The 14418-nt window shown below is 50.7% G+C and overlaps 1 protein-coding gene across 5 annotated transcripts in view; it reads right to left on the bottom strand.

Moving 5' to 3' along the window:
- arhgap45b (Rho GTPase activating protein 45b) overlaps positions 1 to 14418 on the bottom strand; it is a 37014-nt gene that overhangs the window by 3310 nt on the left and 19286 nt on the right. For all 5 annotated transcript variants that reach the window (XM_088621822.1, XM_088621824.1, XM_088621819.1 and 2 more), the window contains exons 6-22: positions 13138 to 13216; positions 12347 to 12481; positions 11618 to 11679; positions 10530 to 10640; positions 9519 to 9599; positions 8547 to 8723; positions 7893 to 8030; positions 6990 to 7180; positions 6188 to 6309; positions 5863 to 5964; positions 5266 to 5364; positions 4703 to 4866; positions 4265 to 4453; positions 3690 to 3827; positions 3098 to 3336; positions 1970 to 2222; positions 603 to 711 (exon numbers count right to left, since the gene is read on the bottom strand). In XM_088621822.1, coding sequence (XP_088477948.1) covers positions 603 to 711; positions 1970 to 2222; positions 3098 to 3336; positions 3690 to 3827; positions 4265 to 4453; positions 4703 to 4866; positions 5266 to 5364; positions 5863 to 5964; positions 6188 to 6309; positions 6990 to 7180; positions 7893 to 8030; positions 8547 to 8723; positions 9519 to 9599; positions 10530 to 10640; positions 11618 to 11679; positions 12347 to 12481; positions 13138 to 13216 — 2389 coding nt within the window. The remainder of the gene's footprint in view (positions 1 to 602; positions 712 to 1969; positions 2223 to 3097; positions 3337 to 3689; positions 3828 to 4264; positions 4454 to 4702; positions 4867 to 5265; positions 5365 to 5862; positions 5965 to 6187; positions 6310 to 6989; positions 7181 to 7892; positions 8031 to 8546; positions 8724 to 9518; positions 9600 to 10529; positions 10641 to 11617; positions 11680 to 12346; positions 12482 to 13137; positions 13217 to 14418) is intronic.

Here is a 14418-nt window from a genome sequence, read left to right as displayed (position 1 = left end):
TCACCCTGCGGTCTGTGTGGGTCCCAATGCCTTTGTATAGTGACGGGGACACTATACTGTAAAAAGGTGCTATCCTTTGGATGAGACATAAAACCGAGGTCCTGACTCTCTGCGGTCATTAAATACTGCAGGGTGTTTCTCGAAAAGAGTAGGGGTGTTACCCCAGTGTCCTGGCCAAATTTCCCCCTGGCTTTGACCCATCATGGCCTCCTAATAATCCCCATCTCTGAACTGGCTTCATCACTCTGCTCTCCTCCCCACTGAGAGCTGGTGTGTGGGGAGCGGACTGGTGCATCATCCAGGTGGGGCTGCACATGGGTGGTGGTGGAGGGGAGTCCCCATGACTGTAAAGTGCTTTATAAGTGTAAGGAATTACAGCATGTTCATTTTTTACACCCTCGAGAACAACCTGGACAAACTACGGCAGGACCGTTCTCGATGGTCTCGCCCAGGCCCCTCTGTCCCAGGCCCTGTTCTGCCCACAGGCGAGGAGGACACGTCCCCTTCTGAAGGCAGTCGTTTCAGACTGTACTCTTTTTTTCTTCTGGTTTTAATTAATCAGCGGGGGCCTCCGATATCTTTAGAGGCGCCCCGTCACTCACCGCACAGCCCCTCCCCTCTGTCATCCGAGTCCAGCCTCTCCGGCGTTTCCCTGCTCTCCCGACCGTCCGCCGCCGTCCTGCACTCCGGAGCCCCCTCGGCACTACCGTCCTGCGCCACCAGAGGGAGACAAAAGCGAGAGAGGGCTGTCGGTCGTGCGCTCATGCAGGGGACAAATACCTTCCGGGAGGAAGGATTAGAGTGCAGAGAAAAAGGCACACTTTAAATACCCCCCCAGGAGGTAGATGTTTGTATTCTTGTGTATTCATGCCTGTGACTGATAAACATGGAGCCCAGCTATATAACGAAATATCGAATTCTAGGATGAATGTCGACTGAAGGCTGATTACAGGTTCCACATTTAAAGGGAAACTGCGACGCTATTTTTTTATTTCCGGGCTAGAAAGAATCGGCGTCGATGAGTGCATTTCCAACGACCATGAAAGTTAAAATGTAAATTGAAGGTTTTACACGTTACTGTGTACATCTCAAAACCGACAACGATTTCCAGGTACGCGCAAGTGTTATACTGCCGTCATTGTCTGCGAATTCAGAACGCGGCACCAAAAATCCGTTTAATCCAACAGAAATACGGCTCTTGACTATAAGATGGTTTTGCCAACGATTACTAACTGTTTACTCTGCATGCAGGTCACGGAACATTTCCAGGGTGAAATGTCTCCTGCACAACCTCTACCTATTCACACGTCACCACCTGAGTCAGGGGCTTGTGACAACATTTTTTTTAAAATAATTTTTTATTAAATTTGTAAAGAATTTACAAATACAAATACAATCAGAGGATCAAATTAGGTACAAGAAAATAAACACAAACAGAAAAATAAACAGTTAACCGCCAGAGGTAATAAGTAAGTTATATAATTAACTTGTATTTTTTACATATATCATATGTTTTCCGTGCTTTATTATTTCTCACATTTTTAATAGAATTTAAATAGTGTTTCAGCTCCACCTCAAAAGAACTAAAAAGGGGAGTATTATTAGACCATTTGGATTTATGGATGTGAAATTTACCAAGAATGATTAATAAATTGACTATAAATAAATGCTCTTTTTCCAAATTTTCTACTAAACAGTACAATAAAATGTCAAAATCCTTCAATCTAAAAAACACCTTTAACTGCCTGCAAACAAAACTCTGTAAATCCGTCAACTTGTGACAACATAGCACTCCCGATTTGGTATAGAATTTGGAATGGGTGAAAGTTTGCGATACCGCCAATGAATTTATTTTGGCGCCAAGATTTAATAAGCGGGACTGCAGGTCGCCTTTAGTGTGGGGCGCGTGCCGAGCTGCGTTGGGGCCAGCGGAGCTCAGCACATGGCTGTGTTTGGGGGCTGCCCTCACCTGGTTGTGTCTCTGCGCCGCGGCGGCGGAGGAGGAGGAGGAGGAGGAGGGCAGGCGGCCGGCGGGCTGGGGTTCGAAGATGCTGCTATAGAAGACGATGAGCGTCTCCACGATGCGGGCCTGGTGGGGATAGTCCACCAGAGAGGACAGGGATATTGTGGCCCCCGTGGGTCGGGGCCGCATCAGCGTGGGGCCGAACACGATGCCCAGGTTGCTGGAGCTCATCTTGTTGTCCTGCTCAAACTCCGAGATCCTGGACCGCAGGGGGTGGGGGCGGAAAACGGTGGGAGAGGGATAGAGGGAAAAATAAATCGGATGAGAGAGGAAAAAAGGCTCCCGCGGAACCAGCTGCTAAGCAAATCTCCAAGGCCAGTTTTTATTTCTGTTTTAAAATAATCCCACATCAGTTTGTACTGCTGAGCGCTGACTAAGATGGCGGGCAGCAGCAGAGCAATCACAGGGCTGATGGTGGGGGGGAAAAAAAGCTGTTGGAAATAAAACGCGACAACACAGGCAGATTCGGACGGCGTGCGGCTTCCTGCTAGCAATGAACAATCAACAGATCACGACGACGGAAATCAATGGACCAGACCACAGCTCATTTACTAGAAGCTCCCGATATCTCAGGGGTCATCACAAGATAAGATCACTTTATTGCCCCTATACAATTTCTTGCAGTAGGAATTTGTCTTTTCGCAGACCCCAGCTTGCTCTCCATGAGACACACAGACAGGGAGAGAAGCTGGGGGTCAGAGCGCAGGGTCAGACATTTATACGGCGCCCCTGGAGCAGTTGGGGTGAAGGGCCTTGCTCAGGGGCCCAACGGAGTAGGATTCCGCTGCCGGCCGCGGGATACGAACCGGCAACCTCCCAGCCACAGACGCTTTCACACTTGAAACACATTCCCATTATTACAAGTTGGTTCAAGCAGGATTCATTTTTGCAGGCGGGGGAGGCGGCAGAATGAACAATTGAAGGACAGCCAAAATGGAAATTAAAAAGTGAAAGTGCTTTAAAAATGGGGAAATGACCCCAAGGAGGGTGGGAGTGTATCAGTGGGAGTGTGATTGCTCCTGCCGTGTCCTGCCGGGGTGATTCTGGGGGGGGTGTGTGTATGGGGTCTCTCACCTGCGCAGGTGGCGGACGATGTAGCGCAGGGTGGCCACATTGGAGGGAGGCAGCTCCTTCAGCAGCTCCCGCAGTTTGTCCACGCAGAGCAGCAGGTCCTTGTCTGTGTCGGGCCCCAGGTCCGCCAGCTCCGCCGCCTTCCCGGGGGGCTCCGCCCCCTCGGCGCCGCCCTGCAGGCTCTCCTTGGCAAGCCCCATCAGGTCGTTGTACATTCGAAAGGGCATGATGGGCTCCGGCAGCTGTGGGGTAGGAAGAAGGCTCGATTTCTGCGCTTGCACCTTTGGAAACCAACCTGGCCTCACGTGGCCTCTTTGACACTAGGCCTGAAGACCTGGGGTCTTCTGGTTGTGATTTTGGATCAATCCAAACACACTCATCGACTCATTACTATCAACATTAATGCCTGTTCCAGGTATTTGGTGACCATCAGGGCAAGCGTTCTGAAGGACCACAGCTCTCCAGGTACAGTATTGGCCATCCCCGGTCCACGCAGCTGTGCCGTTAGCTCCGGGAGTCCGAGAACACAGGCTGCAGGCACAGCTCCCACACAGCCGAGCAGGGGCACGGGGTAGGGATGGGGCCGGGGTCGCACCTGTCTCAGGTAGAGCTTGAGCACGTTGCTGATGTCATGGGGCGAGGCCTGGGACAGCTCCACCAGCTCCTTGCCATTCTCGAAGGCCTGGCACAGCTTCTCGACCCGCGTCTTCACCCCATTCACCCGGTAGATGCCCTAAAGATGACAGAGAACCCCCCCCCCTCCGTCACTCCCTTTTCACAGGTCCTTCCCACCTTCCCAGAGACAATGGCACCCGTGTTCATTTCATCATTAGCTCATGCTAATCCTCCATGATGCTGACGACGAAGACTACATGGTTTTGCATGAATGTTTTAGTAAATGCATGACCACAAGGGACTGGGTCTCCTTGGGCGATTAAAAGATAAGCTTCCCACACACTGCCTACTTATTTCGGGAGTTTTAACGTCACGATGATTCCACTGCAAACGCAGCAGACCTCACTGAATTTCGTCGGCGTGGATTCCTTCCAGAATCAAGCGAGGACAAACAGCTGAGGTGGGACCCCCTTGCCCGGCTCCAGGTCGTTCGTCCCTCCCCAGCTCTGACCCGAGTCCAGGATCCCCCCCCCCCCACCGACCCTGCCCCCTCACCTTCATTTTCAAGGCCCGCTTCTCAATTTCCGAGATGCACTTCTTGATGATGAAGGGGATGCCCTCGGGGCTCCCTTGGGACACCTGGGCAAAGTCCCTCCCGAAAAGCTGGAGCCGGCCCTGCAGCTTCTTGTGTCCACACTGGATGGCCAGCGACTCCAGGCACTTCTTGTGGCAGGCCAGGAAGCACTGCAGGGGATCGGGAAAGGCAAGCAAGTGAGGTGTGGCCTCGTGCACGCTCAGTGCGTCACGACAGCAGGAATCTGTGCTTCGGATTCCTTCATCAAGGTGAACACCAGCACCTGTGCTATTGCATCAATGCCACGCCAAGCCAAAAAAGCACAAATCGTTCCTCTGATCTCCCCCCCCCCCCAAACCACCTGTCGCTATATTTCCGTTCCAATGACGAGCGGTCTCTCCCGGCCAGCAGCGTCTCACCTCCTCGCACTCCGCCCCCTGGAAGTACACGTAGCTGTCACACTCCCGGCACTTGGAAGGGGCGCGCAGTTTCCGCAGGCGATGCGTCTGGGCAGCCTTGGAGAGGCCCACGTTCCTGAAGGGGCCCGTGGAAACCGCGATCTCCGGCTCGATCCCGTTCATACCTGGCACACAGCAGACGGACACTGGTCTTAGCTGTAAGGTGGTTACTGGAACTGGGGATTGTGCTTCAGTTTCATGCAACAGCACAACAATTGTATTTCGCTGCCTGAGGTCGGACAGTGTTCTAACCAAGAGAAAATAAGCACACCCTTTTAACTCAATCAGCAGACCGATCTTTCTGGAATGTCCCCTCCAGATTACTAGTATTGGATGTGTAGCTAAGCGATTAGATCAATGCTCAGTTGTCAATACAGTAGCTATATAAACGAAAGCTCCATGGACAATATCTTGGGGCTCCAACAGGTAGCATCTTGCCGAATTGAACTGTGCTGCTTCTAAGGAACTTGTGTTCTATCCCCCAGTGTTACACGACCGCATAGCAGTAACAGCAGCAGACGTACTCTGCTCGAAAGAGGGCACGCTCTCTTCCTTCTCATCCAGCTCCTCGTTGGAAGACATGGTGCCAGTGGAGGAGGTTCTGGGCAGCTTCCGGATGTCACCTGAAACACACACACGTGGCATCACTGGAGCGCCACACGCAGGACACTCACACCAGAGTCCCCGCCGCCAGGGACAAGCTGTGGCCAGACAGCCCACTGCATTGCAAGTCACTGACCGGGACACCGCCAATCAGGCCCACAGTTTCCTATTGAAAAGCCCCTTTGCTGATCAGATCATTTTTAAAGGCGTTGAAGAACTGTGCTGGCTAAACTATTTATTTTTGAGGCACATCAGTGAATGCATTGAAAATTCTATCAAATGTCCAAAAAAAGTACATAACTACGTAATATAATGATGATATATAACGCAGCCTGCACCATTCTCAGCTATGTTGGACACTCTGATGCAGTTTGAGCCTCGGAGTTTTGCATGGCTACTGCATAAAAATAAATATGGACACTGAAACCCATCCTGCCAAAGGGCAGATTCTTTTAACCAGGGCCCTGAGATCTAATTAAGCTCATTCGTTCAGCAAAGATCAAGTGGAGGAAAAGGACCTGTGCTGGTGCAGGGGGACTCCAGGCCACTCCCCCCCCCCACACTGTCTGTGTCGCTCACAGTTGAGGGCCAGGACTTGTGGGAATGATGAACTCGGACACCTGGCAGAACACACACATCAGAAATTAACAATCATTCAATCTCGACGAGGAATGAGGGGGTAAAACGGCTGCTATATACCGCTTCTGGACATTTCTGAAGAGAAACAAAACTGGTCTAGTAATCACTGCAAGTAAACGCCAGGTTTTGAATGGGTTTGCTTTCCTAATTCAAAAAGATTGCTCTCTTTGCTTGTTTCCAGTTGCCCCGCCCCCTCCCACTCACCCCGCCTCTGCTTCTCCTTTGGGGCGGAGCTCCCCTCCGCTGGCCCCGCCTCATCGGTAGCGGACGTGGATTCAGAATGCGAGTCGGTGTTAAAGCTGTCATTGCGAGGCCGGACAGGCAACCTGACAAAACAAAATAACCAAAGACGCTTTATTCCACAGTGCAGTAACCACGTCTTGTAGGCCATGCAAAATCGGCAGCAATTCTGACTTATCACTTAACTTCATTATTCATTCTTTTTTTGGACGAATGATCTGGCACCCTGCAAATGCTCAACTAAGATTCGACAGAGTCAGCTATTTATGCTCAGGACAGCTGACGTGACCAACCCAACTTCTGAAACGCTATCCACACAGATGCAACTGAAATTCAAGCTCAATAAAAACAGAAATCACAGCTTCTGGAAGATCAAACTCGACAGAACTGCCCAAGATAAGAGAACTCCAGAGATAAAACGATAGAGACCTACACTAAACTTTAGACATCGACTGCAAAAGGAAGTGGACAATTCCAGTTTTTGCACGGGATGTGACCACTTTGCAAAGATGGCTACCGACGACGCCATTTATACATATAAATAGCAAATCTGCAAGACACCTAGGAGAGGAAGTCCAATCTGAGTCCTAAAAGCAATAACGGCTCAAATGTGCCAATCGACTTCAACTCAGACTGGAAACAAAACTTTCCCCCCGCCCCTAGGTTTTTTTTCAAAATGGACTAGTCCGTGCAGTGCCAGCTTATCTAGGGAGAGCAACTCCTGTGGGTTTCCTGTCTCTGCGGTCCCGTGCGTGCGGATACCCACAGGCTGGAGGAGGCCGCGTAGGGCTCGAAGTCATAGTGGGCTTCAGGCTCTTCCTGCATGTTCAGGTCCTTGACATAGGCAGCATACTGCTGGCCCAGGTCGTACAGCTTGCTGCTCTCGCACAGGGTCTGGTAGTGGACAGGCAGGGCCGCGGTCTGCATGTGCATGGTCTGGTAATAGGAGATGGTGGCCTGGAGGAAGAGAGGCGAGACAGAGAGAGAGAGGGGCAGCGTGGTCACAATGGGGTCTTGCTGGGGAGATGGGGGCTTTCAGGGGGAGAGATCAGGCAGGACAGGCTGGGTGCAGCGCAGTGGGAGTGGGCGATGTGGGCTGCAGGGAGGAGCAGATGCAATGGTTTTCATCAGTGCAGGACATTAGGAAATGACTGACCATCCCCACAGGGCTTATATTGCTGGGGACGTTTCCATGACCTTCTGAAAGGTGCTCCAGACACGCCCCCCGTTTCAGTTGTCCAGGATCCTGGGATTTAGCCCATGTTTATCGATGCAAACAAGAGCACCGTCTTTAACAGGATGTGTAGATGGACTGAGACCTGTCTGCTCTCCCCCTCAGCCATCTGCTCAGTGCAGATCCCCTCATCATACCGCAGTGTACTTTTTCCTGGACATCATTTCCCATTAAATGTAACATCTCCAGCTGCGTACTATGTGGTTTCTTTTATGTTGTTGCTGTGTTTGCAGTTTTTATTTGGGCTGCACTGGCCATGTTGACCTATCGATTGATGATTGATTGATTGATTTGCTTTCTTGATTGCCAATCGACATTTGCTTTCTCGATTGCTTTATTGAACACAATTCAATAAAGAATTAGAATCCTATCAATGTGGGTTTTCAGCGCGGGTTTGGGAAGATGGGAAAAGGGGGCGACGTGCGGGAGACTCACGGATCGCAGGGTCTGGTCGCTCTGCTTGATGACCTCCTGCAGCTGCCTCAGCACGTTCACCTTCACGTCCTCCAGCTCCTGGTTCTGCGTCTTGGCGTCGGCTATGCAGGTGCGATACGTGGCCTCGGCCTCCTCCGCCTGAGCGCACAGGGAGAGTCCGAGCCGAGACCGGGGCGCAGGAGGAGGGCACAGGGAATAAAGAGAGTGGGATAGGGGGCGGGGGGCACTGGACATTAGACTCCACGGTACTTTAATAACGGTACCCAGAGGGCAAGGAATCTCCACTGACTGCCTGACTGAGACGGTCTCTATAAGACAAGACACTCTGCAGCTCACACCTATACCACTGCTTTCACCTGACAGGAACCGAACGATCAGATAAGAGTGAGATGTTCCGTCAGCTCCACGCAGAGTTAACAAGTGGTATTCGTCAGCAGAACCATCCTGAAGTCAAGAGCGATATTTCTATTGGATTAAAACGGATGTATTTAAAGATGGTTTTGCTCTCCTCCCCACCGATAGCGAATGGGGTGGGGGGGGGGGGAAACCCCATGCCTGACAGTACGTCATCAAAGGTGGGCACGATCAGATTTGCAAAGTGAAATAAACGCGTCAGATGGCAAAAGCTCCCGGCTGCTGCCTGCCGGTCCTCACCTTGTTCCTCGCCTCCTCCTCCAGGCGCCTCTTCTTGTCCAGCGACTTGGTGGTGTTGCTGCCCCCGCCCTGCTGCTCCTCGCCCGCCTTGTTGGCCACCGCCTTGGCCTTGTCATACTCCTCGCAGCGCACCAGGTAGGCCTGCTTCGCCTTGCGCAGGTTGCTCTCCGCCTCCATCTGCACAGGCACCCAGGCACACAGACACCCAGGCACCCAGACACCCAGACACCCAGACACCCAGACACCCAGACACCCAGACACCCAGACACCCAGACACACAGACACACAGACACACAGACACACAGACACACAGACACACAGGCACACAGGCACACAGGCACACAGGCACACAGGCACACAGGCACACAGACACACAGACGTTAGCCTGGCTTCTCCGCACGTCAATCGATCTATTCGTGAGGCACTTTGGAAACAAATCTGCCGACCTTCCCCATCTTTAAATACGGCAGCCCCCCTTCTCCCTACCCGGGCAGTTGTTTTCCCTCATTTCCCAGGCTAAAGAAACCTTCACCCACCTTTTCTGCTCACTAAGAGTGAAAGACGGACGCCAGTACCACTACAAATCCCACGACCACTGTCAGACATACTAATCAATTACAAAACCATTCCGTCAAACACAGTAGGAACCATAAATATACTAGCTCAGGTAGGTCAAGCAGGGAGCTGCGTCAGCATGCGTAGGCTGCAAAGGAACAAGTTAAAGATTTATTCCATGCTGAAAAGAGAAGAAAGGGAACACAGTGTTTCGGTCATGGAGCCTTCTTCGAGCCTTTCTTCTCTTTTCAGCACGGAAAAAAACTTTAACTTGTAGGTTTGCAACCATGAATGTACGACACCGAACTCCTGTCAAAGGTAACTTGGCGACTCTTCAGCGGCCACTAGTGGCGGAGTCTTGTCACTGCACCCTTCAACAGGGCAGCGGGGTCACATGGGGCACTGTCAGCCACTCACCAGCTTCCTCTGTGCCCGATGCCACTGTTCCTTTATCTCCTTACGTTTCTTCTCATGGTCCTGCCTCCGCTGCGTCAAAGGCTGCGGGCAAGAGCAAAGAACAACAGGGAGGCATTACTAATGGCTGGATCTTGTTCCAGCAGCTGCAGGGGTCTCTGAAGTGGCTGGATGGCCCTTCTTGACGAGCCCATTCGCCGATGTCAACGTGTCCACAACGAACACTGTCCCCATTAAAGGTTTATATCTGAGGCAGCGAATAGAATTTTGACTCCTTAAAATCATGGCCTTGGAAGAGGTGTAAGAAGAACCAGCAGGGGGAGCTCACCCTGCGGTCTGTGTGGGTCCTAATGCCCCAGTATAGTGACGGAGACACTATGCTGTAAAAAAGGCGCCGTCCTTCAGTTGAGACATAAAACCGAGGTCCTGATTCTCCGTGGTCATTAAAAATCCCAGGGCGTTTTCCCCAAAAAGAGTAGGGGTGTTACCTCAGCATCCTGACCAAATTTCCCCTTGGCTGCCATCACATCATTCAGATGGGGCGGTAACTGGTGTTGGTGGAGGGGAGTCCCCATTACTTGTAAAGTGCTTTGAGTGGAGTGTCCAGAAAAGCGCTATAGAAGTGTAAGGGATTATTACACTCTACAGTCCAGTGCGCTGTTAGTGAATCTAAGGACCGGTCAAGGAAAAATCAAAACACATCTTAGCTCGCTCATATTCTGGGACTGTTCTTGGAGGGACTCATGCAAAAGAGGCCTCCAACTCCTACCTGAACCGGGCACTACGACTGCACCTGGTCCTCAGGTCTGTATGCAAATATTCAGAAACCACATGTGTCTCTGGGGCAGGAAACTGAGAAACCCGGGCCGCACTGCACTTCCGGTGTCTGCGGCGTGTGAAAACGGCACAGGCTCTGTGCAGCTCAGTGATTTACTGCCGAGCTCTGAGCTGCTGCTGGAGTGGGACAGGTTCATTCAGTAAGACCTCTCACCCCCCCCCCCCCCGGTGCTGTACCTGCATGAAGGTGTGGCTGTGCAGGGTGAAGATGGACTGCTGGACCCCGTGACTCTGCTCCAGGTCCTGCTCCAGGGCCAGGGAGTAGATGGAGAAGAAGGGCATGTGCACCTGCGCAGGACGGGAGAGAGGGGGCGCCAGTGAGGAGCCACAGATCTCAGGGTCTGGTGGCTCCTGTTTATCACCTGATCACGGCTAAACCTGACCAACGCAGGGCTCAGGGGAGGATCAGTGATCGCACAGGAGCGTGTGTTAAGGAGAGAACAGGAGACACTTCTGTACCCAATGGGTGGAAGGAGAACAGAACAGAATACCCAGCCTGTCTTTCAAGTCAGCACCCCGGGTTTCTCATTCGGAAACGGCTGGAGATCTTCACGCCAGTTAGATTCTAACTATCAAATGGGCCCACTGGGCTGAAACTTCTCTTTTGGACGGTTTGTAACTGATCTTACGATGCCCACCTAACTGCAACACCCACAACCTTCTTTCAGTGGTCATTCACACCCTCCCAGGCCCTGGCATCAATGGTATTAGTTATCAATATGATTTTACAGGGGAATGATATCCTACTCTCAAGGTGTCACAGGGCTTTCTGGTTGTAATTTTTGCTGGCAGCTTAGTTAAACAGGATCGCCTGGATCAAGGACACAGCCACAGAGAGTGTTTCAAACAACATCTAAAATCCCGCCTTTGACCGAGTTGATCTGGTGCCTGAAGGCGGACAGAAGAGGATGGACCGTCCACTGTCACCCCTTTGAAGGATCCACCGGCTGACTTTTATTCACCCTGTCGAACTCCAAAAACTTCTGAAAGCCCTGCGGTACTTCAACGGTACCAACACACAATGCATGTGAAAATGCACACTGATATGGAAAAACCACAATGAAAATTAAACGGTTTTATTACCAATCTGACAAGCCCTGTGGGACTTGGATTAGGTAAAAGCAACAACAACAACAAAATACTCGTTTTTGTTATGCTGCACTTCAGTTCCTCGAAACCAGAAAATCTACTACACTGTCCCGTCCTTCCCAGGAAACGCTCCACTCAAACACTTCCTGGCTGCAGTACATGCCGGTTTGGGTTACCTGCGCAATGCTCTGCTTGCAGGAATGGTACAGTCTCTGCAGGCCCTTGGCAAACTCAATCTCTGCAAGAAGAGATACACACACGAGAGTCAGAACTCCTGTCTTGCCACCTGGCTCAGTTTTCCAAACCACTTGCTCTATTTTTTTATTTAGCATTAGGCATTTATAATTCCTCCATATAAAGGCTAGAAGGAAAGCATATAATATCTGAGATACCAGAAGGTAACACGCCAAATACAATGTGTCCATAATACAAGTGTATGACCAGCCATAAAGATTTGCACATTTTCACATTTTGGAGAGGTCTGGAGAGGCCCAGAGAGCTCTGGAATGTGGTCTCTGGATCCTAGCAATTACAGTTTTTTATCCAAAGCAGTAGACACAGTGGGAAAACACTGGGAGAAAAAATCCTGGGTTCCCACATGTGCTACAACCAGAGAATATGTCTTTCATGGTTTTTTCTGTGTTTGACCTTGGACATTTTCTGGTTTAATGTGAATACTGAGTAAAATGTACAAATTATATTTCAACCTTGAAGTACAAGGGGTGCCCTTCAGTTCAACACCCTCACCAGGCCTGTACTATGCATATTTGATGAGATATTAAAGATTAGTAAGGGGAGACCCCTTCAAGGCCATCGTGGGCCTGTGGGGGGCTGGGGTGGGGATAGGGTCTGAGGGACCCCTGACGAAGCTGGTGTCGAGAGCGCCCCCATGTGGCTCAACTGACCCAGCGACAGTCGCTTGTCCACGTAGCTCATCACGTCCTTCATGTATCTGGAGATGTTCTTGGAGTACGCCAGGGCAGAGTCCACGCCCCCCTCACTGCGCTGCAGAATGATGTCCACCTCCTCCACGTTGAACACTGTTCCACACACGGACAAGCGCACAGATATTTTAGACATTCAAAGAACATTCCCTATACAATCCCTCCCTTCTCTGTACATCCCCGCACTTAAAGTGCGCTGGTTAAACATACCCCCCCCTCCATTGCTCAGAATGTCCCACAAGCACTGAGGAACACACAACCAATGCCCTTTCTTTCATTCTGGGTAAACACTAAACCTCATAGCAGCTGAACCTACACTAACATCTAGGGTCCAAATGTAATGTATTAAATTGCCTTATCTGCAAGTCCAGTGGTTTTCCTGAACGTTCATAACCATTTGAAGCAGACCCAAACTTCCAAACAGCTCTGGAACCTGGTGTCCAGAATCCAGCAGCTTTTCTCTTTTTTTTTTTTGTTAACATCTCAAGTGAGAAACATGGAGCTGAACATTAATTTGACCAATTTAACCCTTCTGCCAGGCGTAGAGCTGCTTCTGACTCAAAGTTGATGAATCAAAACCTGTTGGATGCTGCTCCACCAAGGCCAGAATTGGGAACTCCTGGCATGGGTTCTAGATTCTTGACCTCTGCTCATCAGATTAATTTCTTCCGGACACTAGAATGTATCCCTGTGACCCCTGCACCTATCCTGGTCATTCCGGCCTCCAGCTCTGCGGGCTCCTGGCTCCCTACCCAGATCCTGCAGCTCGCTCCTCATTAGTGTCACGTCCAGCCCGTGTCCCGGCAGCCCTCCATACAGGTTCTCCATGGACTGGGAGAAGGAGGGCACAGTGTGAGAGACAGCAGGAACTGCACGGCAACCACAGGGTAACCACAGCACTAACAGAGCAGGTGCTGGGAGATCAGGGAGGGGGGATAGAGGAAATGATTAAACTTTTTAACTTTTGAACCACGCTCCCTGGGTCTTCTAAAGCTACAGTCTTGCTGATGGAGTCAGTAAAAAGAAAGATCCGTCTGGAGCTTTGTACCTTGTTAGGCAGGAACTGAGTATGCTGTTCTTTACCATGTGGCGGGATCATTTTTCAAAAGAGTAATGACAAAACTGAAACTCCACACACACAGGAAAAACCTAATATATACATATAAAAATAGCCGGCCCGATAAAACATGTCCTCTTACCAACATGGAAGTTGCTGAGAATCATAATGAAGAGACATACTTCCAATCTATTGACTTAAACAATTTGATCTTCTGGGTTTTTAAGAACCAAAAAAAAATTCCACAGCTACTACGGGGCTTGTGTTTACATGGCTGCTCGACCGCAGCTCGCGCAGAGGAAAAGCAGAAGCAGAGATAAAGCGTCGCAGAGTCGGTGCCAGGAAGCTGCCCACACACAGACCTGGCAGCATCCGGTCTGGGGAGAGTGGCGCACAATGAGGTCTGATCGCAAAGGTGCCGCTCCTTTGCCACGACTGCTGTGTTCGACAGTGCAAGCTCATTCAGCCAGAAAGACAAACAAAAAAGCCAGCAAGAAAGCTACTAAAGAAGAAAATAGTTTGTGTTTGCAGGATGTGCACCGTGGGGGGGCATATATCAATGTCGGACAAAAATCCGAATCGCACTGTGCGCCACCAATATACCCCCCCCCCCACCCCACGCTTCCTCTCCTCTCATTCCCCTTTGATGAGATTTCATGCAGGAGCGATACGCCATGACAGCACATGACCGAGACTCACGCAGAAAGGACATGTTGTGCAACAAGGAAGGCAGAAGGGCAGCAGACAGTCCAGGTGGTTTAACATGCTAGCGTTGCAAGATATGTTTGCAGTGAACTAAGGGGATCCTGTCAGAAAGCGAAGAGGGCTTTTCTAATGTGGGTATTTACCGTGCAACCTGCACTGCAACAGGAAAAGCACTTGATATGTAGGTGGAGTGGTTTCCTAAGTTAACTACGTGCGTGTGCTCAAACTGAAAGGGAAAAGGAGAAAGGGAGAATACGTTTTTGGCAAGGAT

The sequence above is a fragment of the Lepisosteus platostomus genome, chromosome 27, assembly GCF_059453375.1.
Source record: "Lepisosteus platostomus isolate fLepPlt1 chromosome 27, fLepPlt1.hap1, whole genome shotgun sequence".
Lineage (NCBI taxonomy): Eukaryota > Metazoa > Chordata > Actinopteri > Semionotiformes > Lepisosteidae > Lepisosteus > Lepisosteus platostomus.
The sequence above is the reverse complement of the archived record's forward strand: the minus strand, read 5'-3'. Positions and strand labels throughout refer to the sequence as shown.